The following is a 15730-nucleotide window of genomic DNA, read 5'->3' on the forward strand; positions in this document are numbered from 1 at the left end:
CCACCGCACTCCCTCCCACCCCCAACCAAATCCACTCACTTATTGAAGGCAATTAGCAGGAGATGGGAAACCTTGAGCATGGTTTCCCTGGGGAAGAAATAGAGAAAGAAGCATGTTGGATCTTTAACAGTAGTAAAGAAAGTAGGAGGAAAGAGTTGTGGAATCCAGATTGGGAAATAGGGGATAGAGGAAAGTGTTTGTGATATAGTTGAAGCAAGCTGATATCCACAGTGTTTCAAAGATTGAACTAGGACAGCTGAATTTCAGTCTCTCTCTCTGGAAAAGAAGCATATTTGTGACTTCTCTGCCCAGATATAGACCATGCACTTTCCACCTCTAAATTCCTTGAGGTCTTTGAACAATGAAAAGATCTTAAAAATATATTAGGAGCAAGATTGTTTAGGAACAATATCCATCCTGGCCAGGCAACTTCTGTCCTTTTTCATATGTATTTTCTTGTTTGTAAATCAGTTTCTTGGTTGAAGTACATCACATGATGTGGTTGGTGTGTGGGTCCTTGGTGGTTTGGGGGAGTTAGCTTTGGTACCTTGTGTGGTGATCTGTGTAGTGGTGGATGAGTCCAGAGGATAGAGAAGCAAACAGTTGACTTGGTCCTCTGGTCAAGTGTTGATGAGTATTGGTTTGCTTGAAGTTCACCAGTCTTTTCATACATCATCAATGTTAATGGATTTTTGTGCAGAAGAAGTTAATTAGTATTCATCTGTCTGGTGAAAGGAATGGTTGTAATTGCTGTTGAGTCCTTTGCTTTACTCTTAAACATGAAAGATACATCAGTTTTTCTAAGTTCTTAATTTTGCTCTTTATTTGTGCTTCAGGATTTTCATGTGTAACTTCAGTGCTTCCCAATTTCTTCATGAGTCTGCTTGAAGCCCTCTGATGTCATCTGTATGATCATCTCCTTTTCCTTCTTATCTTTTCCATTTTACTTAAGGGACTAGGAATTTGGGTACCTCAATAATTGATCCCTTAATGTCTACTACTTCTTCTGGAACAGCTGAAGAGAGAGTTTGAGTCAGTCTTCTGGGATATTCTCTGGCATGGAAGATGGATTCTGGTATTTTGGATTGCTTGGTGGAATGGTTGAAATTGATCTGTTGATTGGGACATGGTGTCTGATTGTGATCCATCTGACAAACTTGTTGAGGAGTCCCAATATGTTTGCTTGAACCTCAGTGTTCCTCACATATATTTTCAATGAACACTTTTCAACAGTATCCAATCAAAATTCCAACAACACTTGTCACTATTTGGAGCTCATTAGCTATTTCACCAAATACAAAACACTTGGTCCAGAAAATTAAGGTACAAAGTGAGTGGGAAGGTAGGAGGTAAGGATTAGGACTCGGAGATTCTTCAGGCAGATAAAAAATTATTTTCCCCAAATCCAAAGCTTTTGTTGTTGTTCAGTCATGTCTGACTCATTGTGACCACATATACCAGAGTGGTTTTGCCATTTCCTTCTTTTACAGATGAAGAAACTGAGGCAAGCTGAGGCAAACAGGGTTAAGTGACTTCTCCAGCTTTACACAAACTCAGGGAGATGAGTCTTCTGACTTCAGACCCAAGCACTCTATCCACTCTGCTACCTAGCTGCCAAAGAACTATTTGTTCCTAAATCTAGTCATTATATTTTCTGAGATAAAATAAGGAAATTTCACAAAACTTTGGAAATTTCTTTGGGAGTTGAAGGGGGGAGGCAGCAGGATAGTAAGGGTTTGCTGTTGCCAATGTTTGAGTTTAATCTGGAGCTATAGAATTATTCAGTGTCACTGATGATGTCACAACATTCTGAAGGGTCCCTGGTGATCATTTGGATCATAACAACCCCACAGAGGAGTGGAGTGAGCTCTGAGGGTTGCTGCCTGGATCCATCCTTTTGGCTATCTCTCTTAGTATTTTGATATTTTGAGGGGCTATTGTTGGGAATCAGATCATTCCCAATACCATATTTCTTGAAGAACTAAAACCCTGTATACTACTGAGATCTGTGAGATTTTAGGGGCCTTCCTCTTCTCAGAATCTGAAACCATGAAACGTAGATATGAAGAGAGGTCGTCAAATGTCAAGAATACTGAGCAAGAAGCCCCAGAGGCAGAAGGTAAGATGGAAAGTCTAGGAGCAAAATGATGAACTCAGTTAATTTATTTCCTAGAAAGGTGAATCTGGAAAATATGTTGAGAGTGGAGGTAGGAATACAGGATATGAGATAAGAAAGATGGGGAGATAAGGCAAAAATTCAGAGCTACACTATGGTTATAGCTATTACTGACACATTATGAGGATGTCTACCAGATGGATAGAAATTTAATTTTAAACTGAAACAGAGCCAGAAATGTACATTCTTGGGTTCTTTTCCACTCTCTTGTCTGTTGCCTCATTTGAGGCCCTGACTGATCAGCCAGCAGAGATATATCAAGTGGAATTATGGAAGGGCAAAAGGCAAACTAAGCCTCTTTGGGCACTAGGGTAGTGAGGAGGGAAAAGTAGGGATCTTTAGTAGAAGCAAAAATAGCTAAGAATGTAGTGCCCATGGCCCATATTCAGGACTAACAGTTTTAATTGAAAGTTAAAAAGTAGTTTATAATACTGAGTGTGAGGTTGTTGGGGGTTGGAGAGGGATAGAATGATGAAGAACCCAGAACTCTAGATAGAACCTCTAGACCCAGGGACAAAAGAAAACACTGCTAAAGGTGGCTACATCTGGGGAAGTTTTTGGTGGAAGAAGCAGGTAGTGGGTTGAGTGACCTAGTTAGATAGCCTTCCTTCCTAACACCTCTAGGAAAGCATTGATTCAGGAAAGCAAAGGTGAAAGATGTTCATTTAATTCTCCAGGACATATGAGACAAGAATCTCCAGTAAGACCCCATGAGTTGATGATATCTGAGGACCAGCAAGGAAATGAGAATTCTTCTATCTACTATTCATTTTCCTCTTCTTTCTATTCTTCTACCTCAGTACCCAAAAGTGATAATAAAGGGTGCATCTACTATATCCAGGTGAGAACTATAAAAGGAGTGGCCATTGCATGGGAGACTGAGACTGGAATGGAGCCAATCCAGAGGGCACCTCAAATTTATGAATTGAACCCATCTGAAGAGAGCACAGTAGAGTCTCCTCATCAAAGTTTACCCAGTGAAGCTCTCGCTGAGATGGATAGAACTGTGGATAACATGAGTGAAGACTATAAAGAGGAGGAAGTGCCAGGACCTTCAAGGCTTACTGATGAAAGACGATGGAGAAAGATCCCCGATTGGATGATTTCAACAGACAATGGGTACCGTTGTGTGGCCTGCTGCCGAGTATTCCTCACCCTGGAGGACCTCAGGAAACATGCTAAATCTGGGCCCAAGGAGGGATTTAGCTGCCATATTTTTAACAAAAAAATTCATGAAAGGCAAAGAACCCCCCCAAATCCATTCCTTGTCAAAGATGAACATTTAACCCAAAATCACAAAGACCAAAGTAAGACACGTGAAGACCAGGGTAAAGGAAAAGGCCGACATCCTCACACCTCCCCAGGTACTCAGAACATGGAATATCACCGTGACAAGGATATGGAATGAGCTGGGGGTGACTCAGTTATGGGGAATCTTGGTTTTTTTAATCTAAATACCCCTACTCCAGTCATCCCATTTTAATTCCCAAGTCACCTTTTTGAAACCCTTGTAGGTCCAAGAGGCCACCAACTATAGTATCTCCATCTCTCATTAGAAGGTCAGAAATCATGGAGAAAAAGAAAGACAACAAATCCAGGAGCAATGAGAATGGACTCTACAACCAGCAAGCCTCCTTAAGGACAGGATTGTCTCATTTTGTATTGATTGATTGATCTCCGTATTAGAATGGAAAAACAGAAGGAAGTTCATCTTTATCACGAGGAAATGGTGAGTGTACCCATTTGGTCCAGATTTTTTATTTCATGCTGTAGTTAGTTTCAGGTGAGAAGTTCCCTCTACTAATATAGACAGCAACTCTGCTCAGTTTTCTAGACTTTAAATTTTTGCCTGGGGTGTTGATAGGTTAAACATTAACCTAGATCATACAGTAAATATGTGACATGGGATTAGACAGGGACCTAGGCTACCCCAACTCTTAGACTGGTCCTCCATCCACTTGCCATAGGATGGCAAGTGTTTAAATAGTATAATAATATACCAGAGTCCTCCACATCCACACAGTTGTTTCTCATTTCAAAATCATAGAGAATAAGCAATATTTGTTCTAGTGGAGGAAAGTTCTTAAAGCTCTGAGAATTCATCCATGAAAGGTGCAGGGTAGTATCACACAGAGAGTACTGATCTTAGAATCAGAAGGCTTGTGTTCAAATCCTGAGTCTGTATTTCTTAGCTGTGCCACTGTATAGGTAAGTCACTTAATTCATCATCAGGTTTTTCATTTGCAAAATGGGGCTTATAATAATAGTTTACAATTTAATAGTGTCTTAAGGTTTGTACAGAACTTTTAAATATAATTTATAATTTCATTGGGCTGAGTTGAATTAGTGCCCCCAGCACATTGAGCTTCTGGGGGTGGGAGGGTTTCCCTGGAGGATATAAAACAGTTGTACAGGATAAGAAGGTAGGGATAGGTTATGCCATGTACTGTTAAGAGGACATGCCCACACTGATGACATCACAGAGACATCTTTGCAAGGTTGCCACCTTGTAGGCTTTTTGTGAGAAAATGGCTTAGAAAAGTATTATTTTTACATTCAGATTCAACTTGGGCAAAGTTTCTTAACTTTTATGTATGTGGTTGACTCCTTTGGCAGTCTGGTAAAGCCTCTGGACCCATTCATATATTTTTAAATATATGAAACAATAAAATAAATACAAATCAGTTCAGTTCCCTTGAAAGGACCTGTCAGGCAACTCCTTGGTGCCTCCATCAGAAGACCCAACCAAAACATTCTTCTATAATGTGCTTTCTACTCCATTAGGAGGCAAGCTGCTTGAGGACAGGGATAGTCTCCCTTTGTAATTATATCATACCAGGTCTTTGTACAGGGTCTCTCACATGGTAAGCTAAGTGGCACAGTGGAGAGAATGCTGGCTCTGAAGTCAGGAGGGACCTGAGTTCAAATCCAGTCTCAGACACTTGACACTATGTGACCTCGGGCAATTCACTTTACCCTGATTGTCTCATATCCAGGGCCATCTCCAGTTGTCTTGATTCATATCTGGCCACTGGACCCAGATGGCTCAGAGGAAAATGTGAGATTGGTGACTTAGTACAATCCCCTCACTCAAATCCAATTCATTTGCTTCTCATGTCATCATCTCCCTGATGGTCATGGTCCTCTTCCAGAATGAAGTACAACAACATCACATGGTAAGCAATTAATAAAAGAAACTTTCATTCACTAATTTCATTCATTATTTGTTGACAATGGGAATTTTTGTTGCTTCTTTAGATCAGTAGAAGCTCTCACCATTTGGGAATGAAAATGAGACATGATAGCCAAGAGCAGATTGCAACAGGATCAAAAGTTCTCCTTAAGGTTGGAACAATGTGATCTCAGTGAATTGTAACTAATTTGGTTCACTGCCTTACAAGGATTAGAGACCAATTGTTGCTCTGTCATTTCAATCTTGTTCAACTCTTCAGGGGCCCCATGTTGGAATTTTCTTGCAAAAGGTACTAGAGTGGTTTGCCATTTCTTTCTCCAGCTCATTTTATAGAAGATAACCATTGCAAAAGTTTAGAAACTCAGAAATGCGTAAAACTTATTATATGATGTCAAAGTTTATCTCTTAATACCATAATAGTTCAAACATCTTCTCTGGTACAAAGGGAGGACCAAAAAATTGTATGCAGATTTTCCAATTTGTAGGTTCCCCCTGTCTCTAACCCCTGCAGTGTGGAAAAAATAACTGCAGTGAATGGGAATTCACTTAGCCTCTTTAAGACTCGGTCTCCTCATCTGTAAAATGAACTACTTCCTTCTCATAGGACCAGCCCAAATTATTCCTTATATTGCCTAACTTGAGACAGCTCATGAGGTTCCTTCCAACTCCTCTGATCCTCAAAAAATGTGGTCATTTGGGGGATACATTTGGGGGTCATGATGGAGATGGCATTTCTGCATAAGTAGATGATGTCTTTGGCATGCCCAAGGCAAAGTTACTGAGCAGGTCAGGACTCAGTTAAAAGAAGGGTCTGATACCCAAGGGACCTATAAGATGAACTTATAAATGATATGGTTAGAGAGAGAGAGAGAAGAGGTTTTCTTATACAAGGGGAGAATAGAATATAAAAAAAGAAAATGTTAAAGCTAGGAGCCATGTAATCCAAACTTTCCCTCATTTGGTACAGGGGAGGCAACTGAGAGGGCAAGGTCTCCTAGCAGGTTAGTGACAAAGCTGGGACAAAAACCTTGATCTCCTGGACCCTGAAGCTTCCCTATATGTCAAGGAAAGTCAGGAAGAGCAGTGTTTGATCCTATGAACACTCATTTTATAGGAATTTATAATATATTTATATATTCATAGGAACTGAAGAGGAGGAAGCCTGTCACCATGAAGGAATAGAAGAAAGAGGTCTATGTGTTGTGGACCATGGAGGTGAACGTAAGTTTGGTAGCAGGATTTAGAATTGGAAGGGACTTTAGGCAACATCTCATCTACCTTCTTTTTGAACCTGAAGGCTCAGAGAAGCAAGTGGCTTAGCCAAAGGAAGACGACCTGAGTTTAAATGTGATCTCAGACACTTACTAGCTATGTGACTCTGGGCAAGTCACTTAGCCCAGTTTACCTCTGTTTCCTCAATTGTAAAATGTGGACATTAGCAAATCTACTTCCAGGGTTGTTATAAGGATCTAATGAGATAATATTCCTAAAGTACTTGTCCCAGTGTCTGGGACAATGGGGATATTTAAAGAATCCTTGTTCCCTTCCTTCTCAAAGTCATATATTTGAATGCCAAATTGATTTCTCTTGTACCATACCTTTTGGCTTTAATCATCTTTAGTTGATGGGAACATGGTACCTATTGTAGGTGCAAATTAACTTAGTCATAAAGATGGAGCCCACAACTGGGATGCTTCCTGATGGGCAAAATGCAGACCAGGAGTTGGGAGAATAATCGGATGAGCCTGTTCCAGGCTCCAGAAGAGAAGATGTTATTTCCCTCTGGGGCCACAGGGTGGCAAATGTATCACCATGTCACCAAGAGGGCCCCAATCCCCAGGGACAATCAGATTGCAGATTGGAAAAGCAAATGAAATTTAAGATAAGGTTGGAAAGTTTTGGTGCCAATCTGACCCAGAATGGCTACAGTATGTATATCTACATGTTCATGCTCATATGGAGCATGTGTATATGTGTGTGTATATATATATATGTATATATACATATATATATACAAACGAATATATATAAGCATATATAACATATAAGATGTCATATATACCTATATATATTCTTAATTTTATAAATATGTATGTATTCATGTTTATGTATATATCCATATCTGTAAATGGATATATATTGTTTCCTTTTCAAAAATAAACATTGTAAAATTAATTTGTGTAGTTGAGACAATATGTGTATGTATATATACATATATAACTGGAGCTTTCCTGATACCCCTTGAAATAGCAATACATGCTGTATCCATTTAGAAATAATTCACCCAGGTAAGGGGCAATTAGAATGGCATATAAGAAATGGGCTTCTATTCTGGGTCTTCTCCACTATATCTGAGGGGAAATGCCCTGGTACTCTGAGGCTGGGGGTGGCTTATGATGCCTGAGCAAATCCAATCCAGCACAAACTATACCCTGCTTTTATGGCTAATCAGCAGGAAATTTGTGCAGAGAATCTAAGCCACATTGGAACTACTATGGGGAGGGGAAAGAAGTTTCTTTTCCTCTCATTCCCTATGGACTTGGTATTGAGAATTATTTAAGAACCAGAGGACAATAAGAAATGACACCAAAGTAGTAGGAATGAAATTACTAGGCAACTAGAGACAATTAAAGGCACCAATGATGAAAATTTGCCCAGATATGAAATTTGTCTACCATATGTTTTTTACAGTTTGAAATATATTTTGCTTGACTATGGCATTTTCCATAAGTCAACAAACATTTGCTAAGCTCTGACTATGTGTCCTTGCTGAAATAAGGGCTGGAATAATAAAGGCAAATACAATCCCCGTCTAAAGAGCTGGACAATCTAAGATGGGGGTTGGTGGGGGAGATACAACATGGAACTATTTACAAAGAAGATAAAAATATATATAGGAGAACTTGGAAGGAAATTACTAGGATTAAGGGAGACTAAAAGAAGCTTCTTGCAGAAGATAGGATTTTGGGCTCAAAGCCAAACAAAACCAGGAATGCTCAGACAGGGGTGAGGAGAGAAAGCATTCCAGATGTGTGGTATAGCCAATAGAAATGGGTTTTTTCCCCCATTGGAACTGGAGAGGGGGAAGAGGGAGTGATGAAAATAGATTTCTATATATATCTATGAAAAATAAAATAAAATTTTAAATGCTTTTAAGATCAAAGACCAAGACAAACAAAAAATTTCAGCACCTTTGAGATCATCTAATCCAACCCTTCCATTTTTTTAGGCAAAGTAAATTAACTTGATCATGTTTGATTATACGTGTTCACACAACTCATCAATAATGAAGTCTAATTTAGAGGCAGATAGCCCTGGAAGCAATAGATGCATCTGATGTTTTCTAGTTCAGTGAGCACAGGTGAGTCAAGCTTTTCTTGTCATCTGTAGACTGTCCTCCTTTAAGGCAGGGGTCGGGTCCAATGTCAGGAGTCCAGTATTTCGTACATAGGTAGATATCTATAACAAAGGTGTGTTGATTGATAAAATGGAAATAATGATGCTTGTTAATACATAACCCCAAATTGTGGAGAGGATCCTATGAAATCACATGTATAGACCTCTTTGCAAACCTTAAAGTGTTAAATAGGTAACAGCCATTACTATTTGATTAAGATTGAGAAATGATTTATTTTCTGTGGCCCTCTACAGATGGAAGAATTAAAAGATAAACTTGCAAAGAGAAGAGAGAAGAGAAGCTGGAGCAGTAAGATTAAAGATAGCAGAGTGTTCATAGGGGCAAGATTGACGGACATCACCTACAAGTTGCATTTGGGCTAGGTTAGAGGCATCATATATGATAGGAAAGTCCTGCTGCGAGTTGGGAAGATTTACAAAGCATTCAGCTATTGTTTGATAGTAGAAAGATTGGAGACAATCTTTGGAAGCAATCTTTTTTCTGTTTGTGTAATTCCTAAGGAGGAAAAAGTGAAATATGGGCATTTCTATGGTAACTTTATAATGTTGGGCAGGGTCCTTCCTCACTTAACCTAATGTCTTTATTTTACAAAACAATCAGTAATCAAAGATGAAGTGATGTGATGTGTCCTTCCCCTCTTGAGATTTCCTTCCATCTCTCTGTTCTGTTTATCTTCTGTGTGGACAGGGCATCTAGGTGGCACAATGGATAGAGCACTGACCTGGAGCCAGGAGGACAGAAGTTCAAATCCAGTCTTGGACACTTGCTAGCTGTGTGACCTTGGGCATGTCACTTAACCTTGATTGCCTCGCTTCCAGGGTCATCTCCAGTTGTCCTGATTCATATCTGGCCACTGAATCCAGATGGCCCTGGAGAAGAAAGTGAGGCTTGTGATTTAGCACAGTTCCCTCTCGCTCAAATCCAATTCATGTGTTTGTAATGGTATCACCTCCCTGATGTTGTGGTCTTCTTTGAGAACAAAGGACAAAACATCTCTGTGCACAAACAGAGAGCTCATACACTAATGGGGGAAATAATGTACAAGCAAGTACAGATGATAGACAAATAAAATATATCCAAGATAATGTGGAGGGAATTTCAGAGGAAAGATAATAGAATTAAGGGAGACTGGGAAAGGCTTCTTTCTAAAATAAATACATTTATATAGTGTGTCCCTCATCAGAATGTGGAGATTCTGGAACAAGTTTTTATCTAATTCTTATTACAACAATAATTGCCCCACTGATTTATAATTCTAGAAGGGACAGAAGAATTTTTACTCTAAATGCTTTAAATGTAGTAGATGAAGGAATTAGACTGTCTTTTCAACACAGAAGACTTGAGCTAACTAGACAAGGAAAAGAGAGGAAGAAATGGGTTGAGTATGGGGAAGGGACAGCTAGATGGCACAGTGAAGAGAGCACTGGGTTTTAAACTCAGGAAGGTTCATCTGAGTTCAAATTTGACCTCAGTTCCTAGTTGGTTAACCCAGGGGATGTCACTTAACCCTTTTTGCCTCAGTTTCCTCATCCATAAAATGAGCTGGAGAAAGAAATAGAAAGCTACTCTTAACATCTTTGACAATAAAATCCCAATGGGGTCTTGAAGAGTCAGACACAACTGAAAGTGGGGAAGGGGACTCCCTAATCCTGATGTGGTCTAAAAAGAATTTGCAACAAATACTTCGTCTATAGACTTATTTTGTGAATATTTTGCTTCCAAATCTTTTTTTTTTCCAGTATAGAGAATCAGAGACTCATTTCCTGATGGAATTTCCATGGCCAATAAAGAACACATTGAATAAGTGGTTATCAGAGACCTCAGGAAATTCACACATTAACTGAAGGCTACCATTTCTGTGGACAGATGACCAGAAGAGATGGAGAATCAATAGTGTAGGCATCATGCCTAGAGAAAGTAGAATATTGTATTGGATGGAAGTTATATAGAGACAGATTTTGATTTGATTTATTGAAAAATGTCCTTTAAGATTGTTCAAAAGAAGAGTGGGCAGCCTAAGTGGGGGGAGCCTTCCTTCATAGGAGGTCTTTAAGCAGAACTTGAGTGACTCCTTGTAGTAGGAATTCATTTTAAGGTATGGAATGGAATTACTATATTGTATATTCCTTGGCCAAGAACTGGGGATGTGGGTAGTAAAGTAAGTATCTCTCCTCTCAAAAAGCTCACATTCTAATTAGAGAAGATAGGAAGATTTTACCCCCAAAGGATTCCAATCTGCAGAAGAAAGCAACAGGGCAGATGATAAAAGCCCAGGAGTCCTTGGAGAGACAAGAAATCAGATGGCAGTGCCTAATGATCTGAAGGGACTAGTTGACAAGGCAGATATTAAGGCCCAGCAGTCTACTTTGTTACCAGAAGAATTGTAGTTGGCAGGTAATTTACTGTTCAATCAATCAATTTGAGCTGCCAACAACTGAACATGGTGGGAATGGAACAGGACTATGGGATACCTCTGACTAGGTTTAGAATGGAGGGGGGTGGTTAGTCAACATTCACTTGGAAAGGGGTCTTCCTGGAGGGAATGAAGGCTAGTGCACGGGAGAGGAAGACCTACCTTCTCCCTATTTCTGTTGGACTTTCAGAAGCCTATTTGTACCTGAAGATGCAGTTACTTGTTGGCAAGTTGAGGTATAGAGGGTAGAGTCCCCAACAGACTCCAGTACTTGACCCAGATGAGTTAGAATAGATAGCATAGTGGAATAGATGGAAAAGCTCTGGTCTTAGAGGCATGAGTATAATGAGTTTGAATCCCTTATACTCCGTGACCATGGGAAGCAAATCCTTTAATGTCTCTGTGAGCTTCAGTTGACGTGTATTTAATGGTTCTAAAACTGGCATATCCATTATACGAATGGTGGTTGCGAGACAAAAAAAGATACTGTCTATAATGAACATTGCAGTTCTTTAAAGAATTCTATAAATACAAGCTATTATCATGATCTTTGAAATTTGACTGAGATTCTCTGATTTAGTGGTGTAATAACTCTCTTGGGAGCTTGTGAAAGTGAGGAGTTGGGCCTGCTGAAAAGAACCCCTTGTAGATAAATCAGATTGGCCATGAAAATATTTTGCTATTTGAAAGTTTTACTTTTTCATTGCATCCTAGCACTGTTAAATTTCAGCTATGTCTCAATGAACAATGGATATTGAGAATCACTCTGAAAGACAGGAAGGAAGATGAGGTTACCCAATTAAGTCAAGGTTAAATTGGAAGATGTGATAGCAGAAGGGGAAAGAAGAGACCTTCATTATATACAGGGGGCTGCTTGAATCATAGATCTGACATGGGCCTTGGTTCTTCTCATATAATCTCTTACAGGAAATTCTTTAGAGGTTTCTAAGTGAGAATCTGAGGGACTTGGCTATAAAAATGTTTCTCCATGTTAATTCATCTCTTTATGAATCCCTAACAGTAACCAAGGTCAAAAAGTGAATTGCATCCAGAGAGAGGATGACTGCCACCTCCAGAAGGGTGAGCACAGGATACCCTGCTGGGGCCTGCCCAGGGGCTTCAGTATTCAGGTCAAGAAGCATTATTTAGTGCTTCTTTGGTGTCACCATGCTAAGCACTCAGAATACAAAGAAAAATGAAAAATAATCCCTGCCCTCAAGGAGCTTACATCCTAATGGGGGAGGAAAACACAATAGACAGTTATGAACAAGCAGGATAGATACAAGATAAAATGAGAAGGCACCAACATTAAAAGAGACCAGAAAAGACTTCTTGCAGGTGAGATTTTATCTGAAACTTGAAGGTAGCCAGGAAGAGAAGAAGGGGAGAGTTATAATTCCAGGCAATGGAATTTATTAAATATGGGAGTAACATAGGGATTGGGGGGTGGGGTAGAATGGACAGAGACAAAGCAGGAAAGCCTACCAGAAGCCTATTGCAGTAGTCCCAGAATGGATACAGAAGGTTTTTACCAGATCACATCAAGTTAGGATAGGGCAGAAATTCAGAGGCTGATCCATCCTAAAGAATAAACATTGATAGAGATCATGACTTCCAGAGGCAACCGAGATGTTTGTGATTTTCTCTAACTTCCTATTGGAAGTTATTCTCCAGCTTTCAGTCTCCAAGAGGAAAAGAATCCAGCAACATGAAGATGGGAGGAGAAGCCAGAGATCTGAGAAAATCTTCCAGGAATGACCCTAAAGGACAGGCAGGTTGAAGGTTCTTCAATGTTGCACTAGTTAGGCTATGATCTTGTAGAAGCCTGTTAATAGAATAGAAGGATGTTCTAATGAACCAGCAAGAATGACAAGCCCAAGGTATCCTAAAAGTGATACCCTTTGTTCTCTGAGCTTGTTTCGAAAATAAATTTCATGTCATATGCTCCTTGGGGCAAAATGATATAGACCCTAGTTTATAGCAGAATAGAATCCTTAGACCATTTATTGGCATAATTTGGGGGATAAGGTACTGGGCATAAAATCAGGAAGACCTGACATGAATCACACCTCAGATAATTTTTTAACCCTATGTTAGGCATTTAACCTTCCAATGCATTTCTTCATCTTCAAAATGAAGGATTGAACCTCTTAAGGTCCCTTCTTTGTCCACAATGGACAAACTGGGAAAGAAAGGGGTCTAATAATCTCAGATCTCAAACTATACTGCAAAGCAGTAATCATAAAAGCACTTAGGTACTAGTTATGAAGTGGAAAGTTTTGATCATTGTAACAAAATGGGTCCACAGTAGATGAAAGCAATAAATGCAAATGATCCTAATGTTTGATAAACCCAAAGATCCAACTCTTGGAGCAAGAGCTCACTAATCAACAAAAATTTTTTCTGAAAAGTGGGAAATAGTTTGGCAGAAACTAAATATAGACCAATTCACCATATCCAGAGATGAAAACAGTGGTATAAACCCATTCAAAGAACAGGAAAGAAATTTTAAAATTTTTGCTCGAGACCATTGTAGTTAAAAGTAGGTTAATGGGGAAAATATTTGCAGCAAATTCTCTGATAAAAGTCTCATAAGATTTATTAGGTGACTGATCTCAAATTTATAAGATTAAGAAACTTTTCCTGGGTTTTTAAACAGGCAGTTTTAAAAGAAGAAAATCTATCAATATCCATATGGGAAAAAAGCTTTAAATCACTAATAACTAAAGAAATACAATTTAAACCAAATCTTGAGATCCTATTTACCCATCAGATTGACAAAGTTGAAAAAAATAGAAAATAATATGCTGGAAGGGCTATGGAAAAATGGGTTATACTCATGTACTGTGGGTAGAGTTATGAACTGATCCAGTCATTCTGGAAAGTAATTTGGAACTCTCTCAAGAAAACCTCTTTGTTTTCTAAAAATTGCTATTTAGCTTAGGAATATTGCTAATAGGTCTGTGCACTAAAAAAATTCAGAAATGGAAAAGGATTCACATGTTCAAAAATGTTTATAGCAGCTCTTTTGTGATCACAAAGAATTGAAAATCAAGGGTGTCTATCCTTTGGGGAAGGACTGAACAAGTTAAGGTATCTTGGTAGAATACAGTTGTGCTTTAAGAAATGAGGAAGGAGATGACTTCAGGAAAAATCTGGGAAGACTTATAATCACACACTGTTCCAAGAAATTAATGGTAAAACATGATGTGTACCTCCTAAAAAAGATGAGATAAACTCAGTGCACACTGAAGCATGTTTTTTGGACTTGGTCAATTCAAGGATTTATTGTGCTTTCCTGGTGGATAAGACAATAGGAAGAATAGGACGTGGAAGTGAGAGAAAGTGACTCTTTATTTGAAAATACATTAAAATTTAATTTTTTAAAAAAGAATGAGAGATTCTGCCCCAAAGCTAAAATTTTGATTTCTCATCAGAACAATGATTTATTTTCATTCTCAGCAGCAGGAAAGCAGAGGAAAGGTTGGAAGAAACAACAGACCTCATCAGAGAAAAGAACAAGTGTCTAAGTCATTCACTGTGAAGAGATAACTAAATACTCTGGAGCTTTTGAAAAAAAAATATTCCTCACTCATGAACAGGAAAGATCTCAAGGATGAAAAGAGCATCTCCCTAATGAGCTTAAAGGTTCCTTGAGGGCAGAAGCAATGTCCTGCACCCCTTCATGTACTGCCTCAACCACCCTCACCTTGAAAAATCAGGCCCTTAGATTATTCTCAACAAATTTATTTTGATTGATTTGATTTAGGGGAAATAAAAATTTGTGTTGTCAGGTGATATAGTTCTGCATTATTCATGAGATTTATTATTTACCTTCTAAGAGTAAAGACCTCTTCAAAAGTGATAGAGCCAAATAGAGCCTGAGAGGTTATGGAGGGCAGCCTCTCCCTCCTAGTTCCTGAGACCTCTTTTTTTTTTAGGTTTTTTCAAGGCAAATGGGGTTAAGTGGCTTGCCCAAGGCCACACAGCTAGGTAATTATTAAGTGTCTGAGGTCGGATTTGAACCCAGGTCCTCCTGACTCCAGGGCCGGCCGGTGATTTATCCACTGCACCACCTAGCCACCCCTACTGAGACCTCTTGACAACTGCCCTGGCAGACAGGCATGAGCTTCTGTTTGTGAACACTCCCAATTGAAAGAAACTGATTTTCACATGGTCACCAGATGTCACATCATACATTTCAGCAATAGACAATGCAATTCAACAAAGATAATATTTTTGCAAGTATTTCTCTTAACAGAGGGACCCTTCCTTAGAATTTCCAGATTCCTTATTTACCTATCAGTTATTTTGTCTTCATTGTCTTAGGGATCCCAACTTTTTTGAAGGATTTAAGTAGTTATCTTTATCATCTCAAGATTTTAAATCTCTTAGCCAATGAGGTAAGTGGGTTCTGTCATCATGCTATTATCAGTTCACACAGAGAGATGGTCTGAATATTATTGCCCAGTTTTTGTCACTGTGGCTTAGTGAGGAATACAATAAGTCAATATCAAAGGGGGATTAGAT

The 15730-nt window shown here is 39.0% G+C and overlaps 1 protein-coding gene across 8 annotated transcripts; it reads left to right on the forward strand.

The window, feature by feature from the left end:
- The first annotated feature begins 1565 nt into the window (after nt 1-1565).
- On the forward strand, nt 1566-14998 carry LOC141504266 (protein FAM170A-like). Of its 8 annotated transcripts, none has more exons than XM_074209169.1 (11): nt 1566-2119; nt 2854-3540; nt 3733-3905; nt 5435-5521; nt 6513-6590; nt 8599-8730; nt 9021-9668; nt 10527-10682; nt 12222-12280; nt 12864-12971; nt 14663-14998. In XM_074209169.1, the coding sequence occupies exons 1-3, from the start codon at nt 2050-2052 to the stop codon at nt 3813-3815; spliced, it is 840 nt and encodes a 279-aa protein (XP_074065270.1). In that variant the 5' UTR covers nt 1566-2049; the 3' UTR covers nt 3816-3905; nt 5435-5521; nt 6513-6590; nt 8599-8730; nt 9021-9668; nt 10527-10682; nt 12222-12280; nt 12864-12971; nt 14663-14998. The 8 variants fall into 8 exon arrangements, with proteins under 8 accessions (XP_074065270.1, XP_074065271.1, XP_074065272.1 ...); XM_074209170.1 differs by having other exon boundaries at nt 14666-14998; XM_074209171.1 differs by having other exon boundaries at nt 9021-9149.
- Nucleotides 14999-15730: the final 732 nt, after the last annotated feature.

The sequence above is a fragment of the Macrotis lagotis genome, chromosome 1, assembly GCF_037893015.1.
Source record: "Macrotis lagotis isolate mMagLag1 chromosome 1, bilby.v1.9.chrom.fasta, whole genome shotgun sequence".
Classification (NCBI taxonomy): Eukaryota; Metazoa; Chordata; class Mammalia; order Peramelemorphia; family Peramelidae; genus Macrotis; species Macrotis lagotis.

Coding starts and splice junctions, on each gene's coding strand:
- LOC141504266 (XM_074209169.1), top strand. CDS start 2,050: ATGAAACGTAGATATGAAGAGAGGTCGTCAAATGTCAAGAATACTGAG. Junction 2,120..2,853: donor AGAAGCCCCAGAGGCAGAAG/GTAAGATGGAAA, acceptor TTAATTCTCCAG/GACATATGAGACAAGAATCT. Junction 3,541..3,732: donor ACATCCTCACACCTCCCCAG/GTACTCAGAACA, acceptor ATCTCTCATTAG/AAGGTCAGAAATCATGGAGA.